The sequence below is a fragment of the Prionailurus bengalensis genome, chromosome A3 (assembly GCF_016509475.1).
Source record: "Prionailurus bengalensis isolate Pbe53 chromosome A3, Fcat_Pben_1.1_paternal_pri, whole genome shotgun sequence".
Classification (NCBI taxonomy): Eukaryota; Metazoa; Chordata; class Mammalia; order Carnivora; family Felidae; genus Prionailurus; species Prionailurus bengalensis.
Window position 1 is genome coordinate 66,888,019 of NC_057354.1, and position 14,877 is coordinate 66,902,895.

The following is a 14,877-nucleotide window of genomic DNA, read 5'->3' on the forward strand; positions in this document are numbered from 1 at the left end:
GCCACAACCCTTGAAAGGTAAAGGAAATTTAATTATTAAGTAAGCTCTGTGCCCAACGTGGGGCTTGAACTCAGGACCCAGAGGTCAAGAGTCTCGGGCTCTACGGACTGTGCCAGCCAGGCGCCCTGGAAGAGGAATTTACTGGCCCAGATAACAGACCTGGGGTGAGAGGCGAGAGCACTGCAGGCTGAGGGAGATGTTAAGTCTGTGGGAAAATTAGCAGAGGATCCAAACTTTTCTGTTTTCCAAGATATTTGAATTTTAACTGTAGGCCACTGGTTTCAAAACTGATTGTCGGGAATACCCAAGGATGTTTTTAAAAGGATCCGAAAACCCACCTTCATAAATTCCAAGCTTTTGTATGTGGGTGTGGCCCAGCTATATCTTTGAAAAGCCCCTGGAGTAATTCTGCAGTTGAATCAGGGTTGGAGCTGCTTCCTTGGGTAAAGAGTGAGCCAAACAGGAGAGCAGGATACCTTTCCTTTTTTTTTTTTATTTTTTTTATTTTTGGGACAGAGAGAGGCAGAGCATGAACAGGGGAGGGGCAGAGAGAGAGGGAGACACAGAATGGGAAACAGGCTCCAGGCTCTGAGCCATCAGCCCAGAGCCCGACGCGGGGCTCGAACTCACGAACCAGGAGATCGTGACCTGGCTGAAGTCGGACGCTTAACCGACTGCGCCACCCAGGCGCCCCAGCAGGATACCTTTCCTAAAGCAGGTAACTGTGCAGGATGCGTTCTGACCTCCTTCAGATCTTTGCTCAACATTAAAAAAAAATTTCACCCTATCTTTATTTTCCACCTATACAGTTATCTTCTAATAATTTTCTTACTATACATTTACTTAATATATCATCTGAATTCATTCATGAGAATACAAACTGAACAAAGGCAGTGGTTTTTTCTCTTTCCATTTCTAGTGATCCTCAGATTCTAGAAGAGGCTGGCACATAGAAGGCCACATAAATATGTTTTTAAATGAATGAATCAGTCAAGGAGAAACGAGAAAGAATATGGCTAATATAGAACAATAAGGAGGTTGCGGAAGAAACCTGTAATCTTGATGTTGGCAGTTTGCTTAAAAAGGAAAAGGGAGACAGGGAAAGGGGGTGATTTTATTTTTTAATTTCAGTATAACTCCAGTGTTACGTTAGTTACAAGTGTACAATATAATGATTCAACGATTCTAAGCATTACTCCCTGCTCAGAGAGGGGTGCAGTTAAAAAAAATATATATTAGGACGGGAAGAAAGGCTAGTTTTTCCTTGTTTTCAAGTTTCTTTCTGATCTCACTCATACTTCCGGGTTCATAATAAACTCAAGAGAGCCAAAACGTCCCACCCGGCCGCCTTCCCTAGTTATCTATCCCCCTGGATTCCTTTCGGATGCAGCAGAAAAAGTCTCGAGGACCTAAAATCTTTTAACGAAGGCTGTCTGCCAGGGTCGGCGCGCGACCTAGGCTCAAGCATGCGCAGTAGACAGTTGCCAGCGTGCGCGGGAAGCTGGGCCGCGTCCGTTTGTGATTGGCTGCCGCGGCGGACTCCCACCCACCGAAATGCAGCGCTCGGTGCTGATTGGGTGACTCCGCAGAGGCCGGACGTCGCACGGGAGGGAGGGAAGGGAGGCGGGAAACAGCTTAGCGGGTGCGGGGTCGCGCAGTTTTTTTCTGGCAGGCGGTGGAGCGGCTCCGAAATGGCGGTGCTGCCGAAGGAGACGCTGCAGCTGGAGAGCGCGGCCGAGATCGGCTTCGTGCGCTTCTTCCAGACCATGCCGGAGAAGCCGACCACCACGGTGCGCCTCTTCGACCGGGGCGACTTCTACACGGCGCACCACGAGGACGCGCTGCTGGCCGCCCGAGAAGTGTTCAAGACCCAGGGGGTGGTCAAGTACATAGGGCCGCCAGGTGAGGGCGGGGACGGTGCGGGCCCGGGGGACCCCGCGGAGGGGGCTCCTCTCAGGCAATGGGCGGCGTGCGACTCTTGGGCGAGGAGGCACGGGGGCGGAGACGTCGGTGCTTCCCGGGGATGGCGCTTTCTGCGGCCGCTGCTTGGCCAAGTGGGGCGCCACCCGCCCCTGCCCTGCCTCCGTCCTGAGTCTGTCCCTCTGCAGCGGCCCTAGACCTGAACTAACAACGGACACAGGGAGAACGGACACGGAGAGAGCGTCCCGCCTGCCAGGCGTTGGGCGAGGCGTTTTAATACATTGTTCTTTCTTGATCCCCTGCAGTCGCGTGGGTGTCTGCCCCCCGCCCCGCCTTGGCTCTGTGGATCTTCTCGCAACTCCCGACCAGGAGTGAGATTTAAAATAGAAGGTGGTCTGGGAAACCGTTTTATGTCACCAGTGTGATTTTGCCCACACGCAGTGCAGGGATCTGGAATGGGTTACTGTTGATGGGCAGTAACTGTTGCCAAGTGGTCAGAACCTCGCTTCGAGCCAGATTGCCTGGATTCAAGTCGCGATCCTCCACTTAATAGCTGTGTGACCTTGGGCTAGTTACGTATGTCTGTGCCTCAGTTCGTCACTCCATGTCCTCTGTAATCCCAGCCCCACATCTCCAGCATCATCTCTCCCTCTAAGGCTACATACAAACTTCACACCCTATGTGAGCTGTATGTTCTAGATGTTGTGTGTTGATCTTTGCTGCCTGGCTCCATTCTGATGATGGAAAGAGCATTCTGGCAGGAGTGAGGAGTCGTAGCTTCTAGTGCTACTTTTGTCACATGCAGATGGGATGTTATTGACAAAAAGGATGTTTTATTCCTTAGACAAAAATTTGTTGAGTGCTGCTGTATCACGCAGGGTTATGGACACTGGGAAAGACGGCATCCCTGCCTTCACAGAGATCTTTCTGGTGGAGAGCAAGGCAGAAATAACAATTCACTGAGAAAAATTGTGGAGGTGTGCTCCGTAGCAAGTTGAAGAAACAAAGAGGCAGGAATGCCAAAGATTGGAGACCTCAGAAGCACTGCATGAGAAGCTGAATTTCACTTGAGTCTTGAAGGACCGGGTGTTTGCAGCGGAGAGGATCTGAAAAGAGGCAGATTGCTGTTGCTAGAGCAGAAAACCCTGAGGAGGGTGGCTCAGGTGGATGGGATCAGATGATGAAAGGCTCTTTATGTTGTACTGAGTTGTTGGAATTTTATGCTGTAGGTCCCTGAGAAGTTGGATGACTTAAGTAAAAGGTGAAGTGATATGTTGGATCATTTGGCTGTAGGGTGGGGGTTGTTAGAAGGGGCAAGAGTAGAGGTGTTGGGATCAATGAAGACCAGCCAGAGATCATTATGGATGGCTTCATAGTTAACGGTGGTCTAAGTTGCTTTCCAGTTTTAAAGTTTTTCCAGGCTAGTGCACTTAACTCTCTTATTTTTGTATTATGCAGTGGAGAATAGTTTAAGCATTTAAAATGATGTAAAAAGTTCTAAACATACTTGTATGTTTGTCTACATTGAATCACTGATTTTTCTATGCACCTGTTAATGATTCTAATAGTTTTTCTATTTTAGATTATGAAAGGAATAATGGATATTAAGCATTATACCCATTTATTGGGAAGGAAGTTTAGTATAAATATCCAGGAATCTTTTATACTGGAGTGTAGGCTTTTAAAAAACAAAAATTTTCCTTTTATTGCTCTTGAAGGTTGAAATGTGTTTACTGGGCACATTTCTAAGAATAGAGTAACCTAGACTGTCATCTCCTCTTAGTCATGCTGAGAATGGCATTAAGGGTGAATTTAACTTGGGGCCCCTGGGTGGCTCAGTTTGGTTAAGTGTCTGACTCTTGGTTTCTGCTCAGGTCATGATCCCATGCCATGGGTTTTTGGGATTGAGCCCCGCATCTGGTTCTGCACTGACAGCATGGAGCCTGCTTGGGATTCTCTCCCTCCTTCTCTCTGACCTCTCCTGATTGTGTGCCTGTGCATGGTCTCTCTCTAAATAAATAAACAAACTTTAAAAACAGGTGAATTTAACTTTTCAGAGATTAGCAAGTAAATGTGTTATTCCTAAGGATCTAGTTCTTATGTTAGACATTTATGCCAAATACACATTTTAGGTAAATGATTGTCCTAATATATGTTTGTGTAGGATAATAGTTACAAAAAGATCAATCATTTGTTACTAGAAATCGGCTGAAATAACTGGAAGAGGGAGGGACTCAAAAGCAAAAATGTACTGTAGATCTTCAAAGCTGATGTCTTGCAGTTTTCACTATGCAGGATGCAGTGTAACTGAAGATCTTTTTAAATAATGTTTTATTTATTATTAAAAATTTTTTTGAAGTTTATTTATTTTGAGGCTCTCTGGGTCTCAAAATAAATAAACTTCAAAAAAAATTTTTTTAATAATTTTTTGGGGGGAGAGGCAGAGAGAATCCCAAACAGACTCCATACTGTCAGCCCAGAGCCCAAAATGGGGCTCGGACTCATGAACTGTGAGATCATGACCTGAGCCTAAACCAAGAGTCAGATAATTAACTGACTGAGCCACCCAGATGCCCCTTGATTTTTTTTTTTTTAAGTTTATTTATTTATTTTGAGAGAGAGAGAGAGAGAGAGAGAGCGCATGCATGTAAGCAAGGGAGGGGCAGAAAGAGGAGAGAGAATACCAAGCAGGCTCTGCACTGCCAGCACAGAGCCTGATGTGGGGCTCGAACTCATGAACTGTGAGATCATGACCTGAGCCAAAATCTAGAGTCAGATGCTTAACTGACTGAGCCACATAGGCCTCCCAATAATGTGTCATCGTTGGTGTAAGGCTGCCAATACTTGTTTCTTAGGAGGAATTTTCCTTCAATTTAATACTATGCATAATGTTAAAGGGTTAAAAAAAACCTTTTTCTTTGTTTCTCTGTTCCACCTGGAAACCTGATCAAGTTAAGGTTAGTTATGTTTCTAGGCATTATTGCTTATTGCAGAACTGTAAGGCATGATGAGGACCACGTGTACTTGCACTCTACAAATCTTGGACCCTGTGACCTTTTCCCATATTATTGAGCAGTTGAACTTGTTTCTGACTAGAGAAAATAGAAATCCTTAGACGAGAAGTCCCTCAATTTCCTGCCCTTAAACCTATACTTTAGGTAAAACAGATTTGTTGAGATATTATTAATATACAATATGATTTACACACTTAAAGTAAACGGTTCAGATTGCTTTTATTTTTACAAATCCGTGGTTTTTGTAATAAGCCATTACACATGGCACGTTTTATTTATTTATATTTACTTTCTAAAGTAATGTATGGACCCAACATGGGACTCGAACTCAAGACTGAAATCAAGAGTCGTCTGCTCTACTGACTGAGCCAGCCAGGTGCTTCCATAGTAAATTTTAAAACATTTTTTGGGGGCGCCTGGGTGGCTCGGTCGGTTAAGCATCTGATTTCGGCTAAGGTCATGATCTCACGGTCCATGAGTTCGAGCCCCGCGTCGGGCTCTGTGCTGACAGCTCAGAGCCTGGAGCCTGTTTCAGATTCTGTGTCTCCCTCTCTCTCTGCCCCTCCCCTGTTCATGCTCTATCTCTCTCTGTCTCAAAAATAAAAACGTTAAAAAAAAAAAATAAATAAAAATTAAAAAAAAATAAAACATTTTTTGTCAGCCCCCAAAATAAACCTGTACCTATTAGCAGTCACTCCCCACCCCTTCCACCCTCTCCTGTTCTCCCAAACCTAGGCAACCACTAACCTGCATTCTCTCTAGATTCGCTTATTCTGCACATTTCATAAAAATGGAACCATAAAATATGTAGTCTTTCATGACTGGCTTCTTTCCCTTAGAAATATTTTCAAGATTCATCACTGCTATTAGTACTTCATTTCTTTTTATTGCCAAATAATAATCCATTGTATGGATATACTGTATCTTGTTTTTATCCATTTGCTAGTTCACAGACATTTGGGTTATTTCCTGAACCTATACTTTTTAAAAAATTTTATTCATTTTTGAGAGAGTGAGCACACATGAGTGAGTTAGGTGCAGAGAGAGGGAGACAGAGAATCCTACTGACAGTGCAGAGCCCAATGTCGGGCTCGGACCCACAAACCACAAGATCATGACCTGAACCTAAATCAAGAGTTGGATGCTTAAGCTACTGAGCCACCCAGGCATCCCTTGAACCTATACTTTTTAATGTCATCTGTACCTTCTTTCCTTCCCTGTTGTGTCAGTGAGGAGGTGGCCTTTTGCTATGGTCTGGATCCCATCCCCACTTCTCAGATGTGGCTTTCTGTTGATCCTTTCTTTCTACTGTCTGGTTCATTCTATTAGCATTTAGACTTAGTTGCATCTTCTTAGCTACTTTTAATTTTCAACATCTAGTGATAACATTATCGTAATAAAGCCCTGTGAGATGGGTTAGTACCTAGCTCCCAATTTGTAGATTAGGAATCTGAATCACTGAAAAAGAAAATTACTTAGCCTTTTGCCTCTTTTGTTGTCAGATCTCAGCTTAGAAAGCGTCTCCTTTTGGAAGTCTTTTTTGATTCCCACGTTACGATGGTCTGGTTAGCTGTGCCTCTTAGGTGTTCCCTGACCTGAGGCTTTCTTCCTACCCTAGACACGACAGGTATTCTACCATATTGCCCATCTATCCCAGTAGACTGAAAGCTCCTAGAGGGCAGGAACTGTGTTTTAACCAGTGTCTTCCTCTGAACCCCAGCACCTGGCACAGTGCCCACGTGTAGCAGACACATGGTAATTGTCAGCTGAATGAGGTTGGGGGCTCCAAATTATTCCTGAAGAGAAGAATCTTGTATGAACATGACGCTGTTCCTTCTGCTGTATCCCAGGTGGAGGCTGGGTAGCTTTCTGTCCCTTATTTCATGCAAGGAGGTCAGTTTTACCTCCCATCTGATTAGTTGTGTTTATTTTATTTTTTTACAATGTTTATTTGTTTATTTTGAGAGAGAGAAAGCAAAAGCGTGAGCAGGGGAGGGGCAGAGAGAGAGAGGGAGACACAGAATCCGAAGCAGGCATCAGGCTCTGAGCTGTCAGCACAGAGCCTGACACGGGATTCAAACTCACGAACTAGGAGATCATGACCTGAGCTGAAGTCAGATGTTTAACCGAGTGAGCCACCCAGGCACCCCAAGTAGCTGTATTTTAGATGCCTGTCAGTAAATAAGACTTAAAATGCACTGCCACCCAGTATGTCACAAAAACTCCTTTGAGAGAAATAGTAAGTATTTTTGGAGGATAACCTTGGCAGTTGGGCAGCCCTTCTGTACCTTAGCAATGGAGGTAGGGGAGGCCATGGGGGGAGGGGAATTACCTCATTTGTCTCTTCACCCCACCCACTCTTAAGAAATTACCACTGTTGTGAACCTGTGTTCTGTTGAATTTGTCGGTTGAAAGAGGTTGAAAGACTTGACCGGATTTCTTCTACCCAGAGCCAAGTAGATAACATTGATGTGCAAAGTAGTTGAATGTAATAGGGAGTGGTGGGGCTTGTGGATCTGAGAGTGCTTGTTCATCTGGTGATAGCATTCAATTTCAGATGCTTTAAAAACCCTGTACTGGCCAGACAGTTCTGCTGACACATCGTACTGGGTTGATGATTTAAGAGCTGTTTCAGAATTTTGTCAGACTGATGATTTTTTTTCCCTCTCTTAGAATTATTTTTGCTGAGTTAGACTTTACATTTTGCCTTCTAAATTGTAAAGGAAGATTTGAAAAGCAGTATTTTTTAAATTCATTGTATTTATTGGAAGTTGCTGATAATCTTCACAGTGGTGTTTATAAGTGTCTTTGGGAGAAATTCCTCTGTGATTTTTATGCCAGTGCTTTCCTTGAGCAAAATTTTTTTCCTTATTTTAATGATGTTTCATCATGAATAATATTACTCATGTGGAATTCAACTGGATGGGTTGGTAGGGTGACCAATCATTCTAGTTTTCTTGGGATTGAGAGGGCTCCTGGAACATGGGACTTTTAGTATTAAAAATGAGAGGGGGGGCACCTGGGTGGCTCAGTCATTTGAGGGTCTGGCTCTTGATTTTGGCTCAGCTCATTGTCTTCTGGTTGGTGGGATTGAGCCCCATGGTTGGGCTCTGTTGACAGCATGGAGCCTGCTTGGGATTCTCTCTCTCTCTCTCTCTCTCTCTCTCTCTCTCTCTCTCTCTGCCCTCCCCCCACTCATTCTCTCTCTCTCAAAATAAACAAACTTAAAAAAAAAAAGAGAGGGGTGCCTGGGTGGCTCAGTCAGTTAAGTGTCCTTCAGCTTGTGTCATGATCTCACGGGTCCGTGAGTTCGAGCCCCACATCGGGCTCTGTGCTGACAGCCTGGAGCCTGGAGCCCGCTTCTGATTCTGTGTCTCCCTCTCTCTCTGCCCCTCCGCCACCTGCATTCTGTCTCTCTCTGTCTCTCAAAAACGAATAAATGTTAAAAAGAAAATTAAAAACACAAAACACCAGAGAGTTTTGGGCAAAGTGGAATGAGTGCTAGGCAAAACCAGGAAATAATTTAAATGGGACCTACCATTCCACTCAGGTTCTCATCGTGAGTGAGTGTTAGTTGGGAGATGTGAGTCTGTTGCAGGCTGGAGGCCTTCGTTTTGGAGGATGCCTCTGGGAAGTGTGAGTACAGGCGTTGTTGAATGGGAGTATAGAGTAAACATAATTTTCATGCAACTTGCTTTCTAAATGCAAGCTAGAGAAACAGCAATCTATTCAAGTCTAAGAAAAATGTGACTGAGTTGAAGACTGGTGGCCTAAATAGTGTTTTGCTGTACGTTTGAACTGATTGCCTGTATTTTAAACATTGGGACATTTCATGAAAAAAAATCATATTTTGAGCTGCTTTTGAAAAGTCTGCCCAGTTGAAAACTCTGAGTGTGAATATCCCCGCAGCAAAGCAGTGGGTTTGGAGCTGAGTGGCTGCTCTCTGATGTGTTCCAGATTCCTCCTTTACTCTCATGTGCTTTCCTTGTTTTGTCACTGTTCCCACCACTCTGTATGATCTCTTTTGAAGCCACTTGTCATGTCAGCTCTGTTGTTCTCTTCCTTTGGCTTCCTTTGCTCATTTGATACCTGGCCTGGTCCCTGTAAATACTTGTTTGTCAGTCCTGGATGAGATCACGAGGAATGTTCTAGGGAAGAACCTTAGGCAAGATTTGAGCCCTTTTTGAGGGTGGCAGACAGTGGGGATTCTTATACTAATAACTTATAACTAATACTAGTACTTACAACTAATGAAGAAATGTTGGGAATATTAGCTGTGTTTAGGTGTACAAAACAGTTGAATTATGTCATTTAATCTTCATGCTTAATTGTATTTGATATTTATACTTGACATGATCTATTATTTAAAAGAAATTTAAAAAAATGCTTATTTAGGGGCGCCTGGGTGGCGCAGTCGGTTAAGCGTCCGATTTCAGCCAGGTCACGATCTCGCGGTCCGTGAGTTCGAGCCCCGCATCAGGCTCTGGGCTGATGGCTCGGAGCCTGGAGCCTGTTTCCGATTCTGTGTCTCCCTCTCTCTCTGCCCCTCCCCCGTTCATGCTCTGTCTCTCTCTGTCCCAAAAATAAATAAACGTTGAAAAAAAAATTAAAAAAAAAAAAGAGAGAGGGAGGGAGAGACAGCACAAGTTGGGGGGGGCAGAGGGGGGTGGTACAGAAGATCTGAAGTGGGCTCTGCTAAGAACTGAGTGCTAGATGCAGGAGTCGAACTCATGAACCGTGAGATCATGACCTGAACCTAAATTAAGAGTTGGATGCTCAACTGACTGAGCCACCCAGGCATCCCTATTCTGAATTACTTACTTTTTAGTTTTTATTTGAGAGAGAGAGAGAGAGAGCAGGGGAGGGAGCAAAGGGAGAAGGAGAGAATTTTAAGCAGGCTCCATGCTCAGTGTGGAGCTTAATGCAGGGTTTGATCCCTCTGGGGCCTCTGGGATATTGACCTGAGCTGGAATCAAGAATCGGATGCTCAACTGACTAAGCCACCCAGGGGGTCCCTTAAATACTTTTAAGTGGTATTATCACTGGTATTACCTGTTATTATAAGAAAATTGAATTTTTATTCAATTTGATGGTGTGAGTGATTTTATTAATTTTGTAAGAAATTGACAATTGCAAATCAAAACTAAGGTGGGACACTTTTCTAGTAAGAGTTCTTAACCTTGGCACTATTGGTATTTTGGACTGAGTAATTATTGTTGTGAGGCGCTATCCTGTGCATGTTAAAATTTTTTAAAAAATATTTTTATTTTTGAGAGAGAGACCGAGTGTGAACAGGGGAGGGGCAGAGAGAGAGAGAGGGAGACACAGAACCCGAAGTAGGCTCCAGGCTCTTACCTGTCGGTGCAGATCATGGGAGATCATGACCTGAGCTGAGGTTGGATGCCTAACCAACTGAGCCACCCAGGTGCCCCTGTATCCTGTGCAAGTTTAACAGCACCCCTGCCTTACCCATGCGATTTCATTAGTACTCTGCTGTCCTCCCTCCCTCAGTTGACAACCCAAATGTCCCCAGGCTTTGGCAAATGTCTGCTAGAGAAGCAAGATTATTCCTAGCTCAGAACCAGTAATCTGAGATGAAGACCAGAAAGTTTGAAAACTCTGTGTTGCTTGGATAGGGGAAATAAAGGCACTCATACTTTATGGATGATAGTGTTAATTTACACAGCCAACCAAAGGGAATAGTCTGGCAATATTTATCAAAATCACTGTATTCTTTGATAAAATCCAGTTTTGGGGCTTTACCTTACAGATGTACTCATATTGGAGAGTGAAGCATGTACAAGATTATTCATACAGCATTGTAATAGAGACTGGAAACAACCTATATGTTCATCAGTAAGAGACTAAATTATAGTACATCCTCAGAGTCAATGGAATGTTTGTAGCTATAAACAGAAAGAAGCGGATTATGTAGTGATGGAACAATCTCCAAAATATATTAGGTTAAAAAAAAAGGCCAAGATACAGAGCACTGTTTGTAGTTTGCAACCATTGATGTAAGAGAGGAACAAAGTAATGTTTGTGTATGCATGGCCTGTGTTTGGAAATATATTAAAAAAAAATTAATGTTTATTTTTGAGAGAGACAGTGTGAACGGGGAGGCACAGAGAGAGGGAGACACAGAATCTGAAGCAGGCTCTAGGCTCTGAGCTGTCAGCACAGAGCCTGACGCGGGGCTCAAACCCACAAACCATGAGATCATGACCTGAGCTGAAACTGGACTCTTTTTTTTTTTTTTTTTTTTTTAAATTTTGAGACTCTCTTCATATATATATATATTTTTTTTTTACGTTTATTTATTTTTGAGAGAAGGAGAGAGACAGAGCATGAGTGGGGGAGGGACAGAGAAAGAGGGAGACACAGAATCGGAAGCAGGCTCCAGGCTCTGAGCGCTCAGCTCAGAGCCCGACGCGGGGCTTGAACTCACAGACTGTGAGATCATGACCTGAGCCGAAGTCGGATGCTTAACTGACGGAGCCACCCAGGCGCCCCTGAAACTGGACTCTTAACCCACTGAGTCACCCAGGCACACTGGGAATATATTTTATAAACTGATGGTACTTGGCTGAACTCTATGTGTAGGGGATCAGTGTGAAAGGGAAGTCTCCTTTTTGCTGTACTTTTTTTTCCTTTTTTTAAAATTTAAACCAAGTTAGTTAAAATAGTGTAATAATGATTTCAGGAATAGAATTTAGTAATTCATCACTTACGTCTAACGCTCAGTGCTCATCCCAGGTGCCCTCCTTAATGCCCATTTAGCCCATCCCCTCACCCAACACCCCTCAAGCAACCCTCAGTTCTCTGTATTTAAGAGTCTGTTATGGTTTGTCTCCCTCTCTGTTTTTTATATTATTTTTGCCTCCCTTTTCTTATGTTCATCCGTTTTGTATCTTAAATTCCACACATTAGTGAAATCATATGATTTTTGTCTTTCTCTGACTGGCTTATTTCACTTAGCAAAACTCTACTTCCATCCACATTGTTGCCAATGTCAAGATTTCCTACTTTTTGATTGCCGAGTAGTACTCCATTGTGTACGTATACCACGTTATCTTTGTCCATTCATCAGTTGATGGACCTTTGGGCCCTTTTCCATACTTAGGCTGTTGTTGATAGTGCTGCTATAAACATTGGGGGTGTGTGTGCCCCTTTGAATTAGCATTCCTGTATCCTTTGGGTAAATACCTAGTAGTGCAATTGTTGGGTCAAAGAGTAGTTCTATTCTTAATTTTTTGAGGAACCACCATACTGTTTTCCAGAATGACTGCACCAGTTTGCATTCCCACCTTGCTGTACTTTTTCGAACCTTTGAGTTTTGATCTGTGTTACCTAGAACATTTTGCAATGAATAATGACTAATTTGTTTTTATGGACCTTTTCGGAAAAGTTTAATTTCATACAAATACGATATAGTTATAAGACTCTTTGTTTTTAATGTTTATTTATTTTGAGAGAAAGAGAGCTAGTGGGGGAGGGACACAGAAGGAGAATCCCAAGCACGCTCTGTACTATCAGCACACAGAGCACAACGCGGGGCTCAAACCCACAAACCACGAGACCACGATCTGAGCCCAAACCAAGAATTGGCTGCTCAACCAGCTGAGCCACCCAGGCGCCCCATGTAATTATAGAACTCTATTCAGACCTCTGAGAAACTAATTATAAGAAAGGACAAGTAAGTTTATCTATATATGTATTTACTTATTCTTTTATCTTTCTTAATTTTTTATTTTGATGTGTAGGTTCCATGAAAGCAGAAGAGCCATATCTGTTCATTTTATACCCTTCAACTACCAAAGTCCTTCAGATATGTAATAAGGGCTTGATAAACAGTTTATTGAAGAAATGAATTACTGAGAGAAGAATGTGGCTTGGGGGAACCATTGTGTTACTACTTTAAATCCTTAAATCTGTAACATGTATTTTTAATATTTTTCTTTAGGAACAAAGACTCTGGAGAGTGTTGTGCTTAGTAAAATGAATTTTGAGTCTTTTGTAAAAGATCTTCTTCTAGTTCGTCAGTATAGAGTTGAAGTTTATAAGAATAGAGCTGGAAATAAGGCCTCGAAGGAGAATGACTGGTATTTGGCATTTAAGGTAATTATCTTCCTTTTTAATTTGGTTATTTTTAAGAGTAGAAAAAATAAAGATGTGAGGGAATTCTGTGTGCTTTAATATTTTAACCAGGTTGTGATAATAAAATATTTGAGAAACTAATATTCTTTAGCATATGGTTTTTAAAATCACAGTTTAATAGCAACTTTGAAATTCACTAAATCGTTATTATGAGTATGAATACTCTGAGCATTGTCAGTATTCCTGAAACCTAAATAATAAAATAGATTTTACATAAAGTTGAGTGCCAGCATTAGACAGATTTGATTTTACTGTTTTTAAAGTAATAACGTCCAGATTTACTGTATCCCATATATCTCCTGCACATCTGTAACATGTTTGTATCTTTGTATGTGCCTTTCTCTTCCATTAAGTTTATAATTTTTGTAAGTCAGGGACTTTGTTTAATGATGATCATTTTTTGGTGTCCCTGGAAAGGCTTATTTCTTTTTTTTTTTTTCCTGGAAAGGACTATTGACATGCATGCTTCTGTGCCTTCATGGAGATAGCACTATTTTATTTTATATAATGACTGTCTTCATTGCCATTCTGTAAGGTCCTGTTTTTGGTTGTTCAACTGCAGGTTCTGTAACCTGCAGAGTAGGTTCTCAATAAATACTGCAACGAATGGTTAAAATGTTGGGGAGTTACAATTTATTCTTGAAAGGGAATAAATGTGTGGTAAGGGAGACAGTGCTTTGGGCTTATAGTCAGCATATTTCATTTCTTTTCTCCTCTGCCCTTCTGGGTGTCCATGGTGCATTTCTCAACCATCTCCTGTATCTGTTTCTCCATAAACAGTAAAATTAGAAGGTTTTTAATGATGTTTTCCAACTTGAAAGTCCTGTGAGTTTTTTCTTGTGAGGTTTAATAGAATATCTAAACATCTGATCTTGGTACTACCTCAAATATAACATTCAGTCTATGTTCCATACTGTGTCCTCCTTCCCCCACCTGCCTTTGTAAGTATGTCTGTATTTACTGAAGATTATATCTGGGAGAATTTAGCATTCTACATTATGGAGTTTTCTGGGAATTTTCATTTTTGTTTTACTGAGAAAAGTAGGGCTTTTACTAAGAGTTTTAGTCTGTGTCTTGAAAGATTTTAGTAGAAAATTGAGGTACCACAAAGTGATGTTTTTTCATTTTTCACAGAACTCAATTAGTAATAACACCAAAATGTAGAATCCTAAATTTAAGAGGTTACCATGATTATCATCCCATCATACCTCACTCCTCTGTGTCCTGTCAGAATCCTTCAAGATGAATTCACTTTAACTCCTACCTTTTAAGTCAGGGGGAGATTTTTTCAAATATATGTCTATCAGGTTAAAAAGGTGGTATCTTAATCCTGACATTTTAAGAAGTTCAGATCTAAAGCTGCAAAAACTGATTTATCATGACATTTTTTAGCTTAAAAAAAATTTTTTTTAAATGTTTTTATTTATTTTTGAGACAGAGAGTGACAGAGCATGAGCAGGGGAGGGGCAGAAAGAGAGGGAGACACAGAATCTGAAGCAGGCTCCAGGCTCTGAGCTGTCAGCACAGAGCTCGATGCAGGGCTCGAACCTACGGATTGTGAGATCATGACCTGAGCTGAGGTCGGACACCTAACCAACTGAACCACTCAGTTGCCCCAGACATTTTTTAGCTTTTTGATTCTATTGTAAATATTAGTGATATTTAAAGTAGTTGGTCTCTTATGATTGATTTCTTTCCCATGTTCTCAATGGTATGTACAGAGTGGGAAACGATCTTGGATACAATCTAGTTTATAGATTAACAGTCTTATTTTGAAGGACCCTTA

At 42.1% G+C, this 14,877-nt stretch overlaps 1 protein-coding gene across 1 annotated transcript in view; it reads left to right on the forward strand.

Annotated features, from left to right (window-relative positions):
* The first annotated feature begins 1,579 nt into the window (after nt 1-1,579).
* The window catches only part of MSH2 (mutS homolog 2), an 81,823-nt gene continuing 68,525 nt past the window's right edge, over nt 1,580-14,877 (forward strand). The window contains exons 1-2 of the mRNA XM_043603330.1: nt 1,580-1,902; nt 12,898-13,052. Of these exons, the coding sequence (XP_043459265.1) occupies nt 1,692-1,902; nt 12,898-13,052 (366 nt within the window). The 5' untranslated portion in view covers nt 1,580-1,691. The remainder of the gene's footprint in view (nt 1,903-12,897; nt 13,053-14,877) is intronic.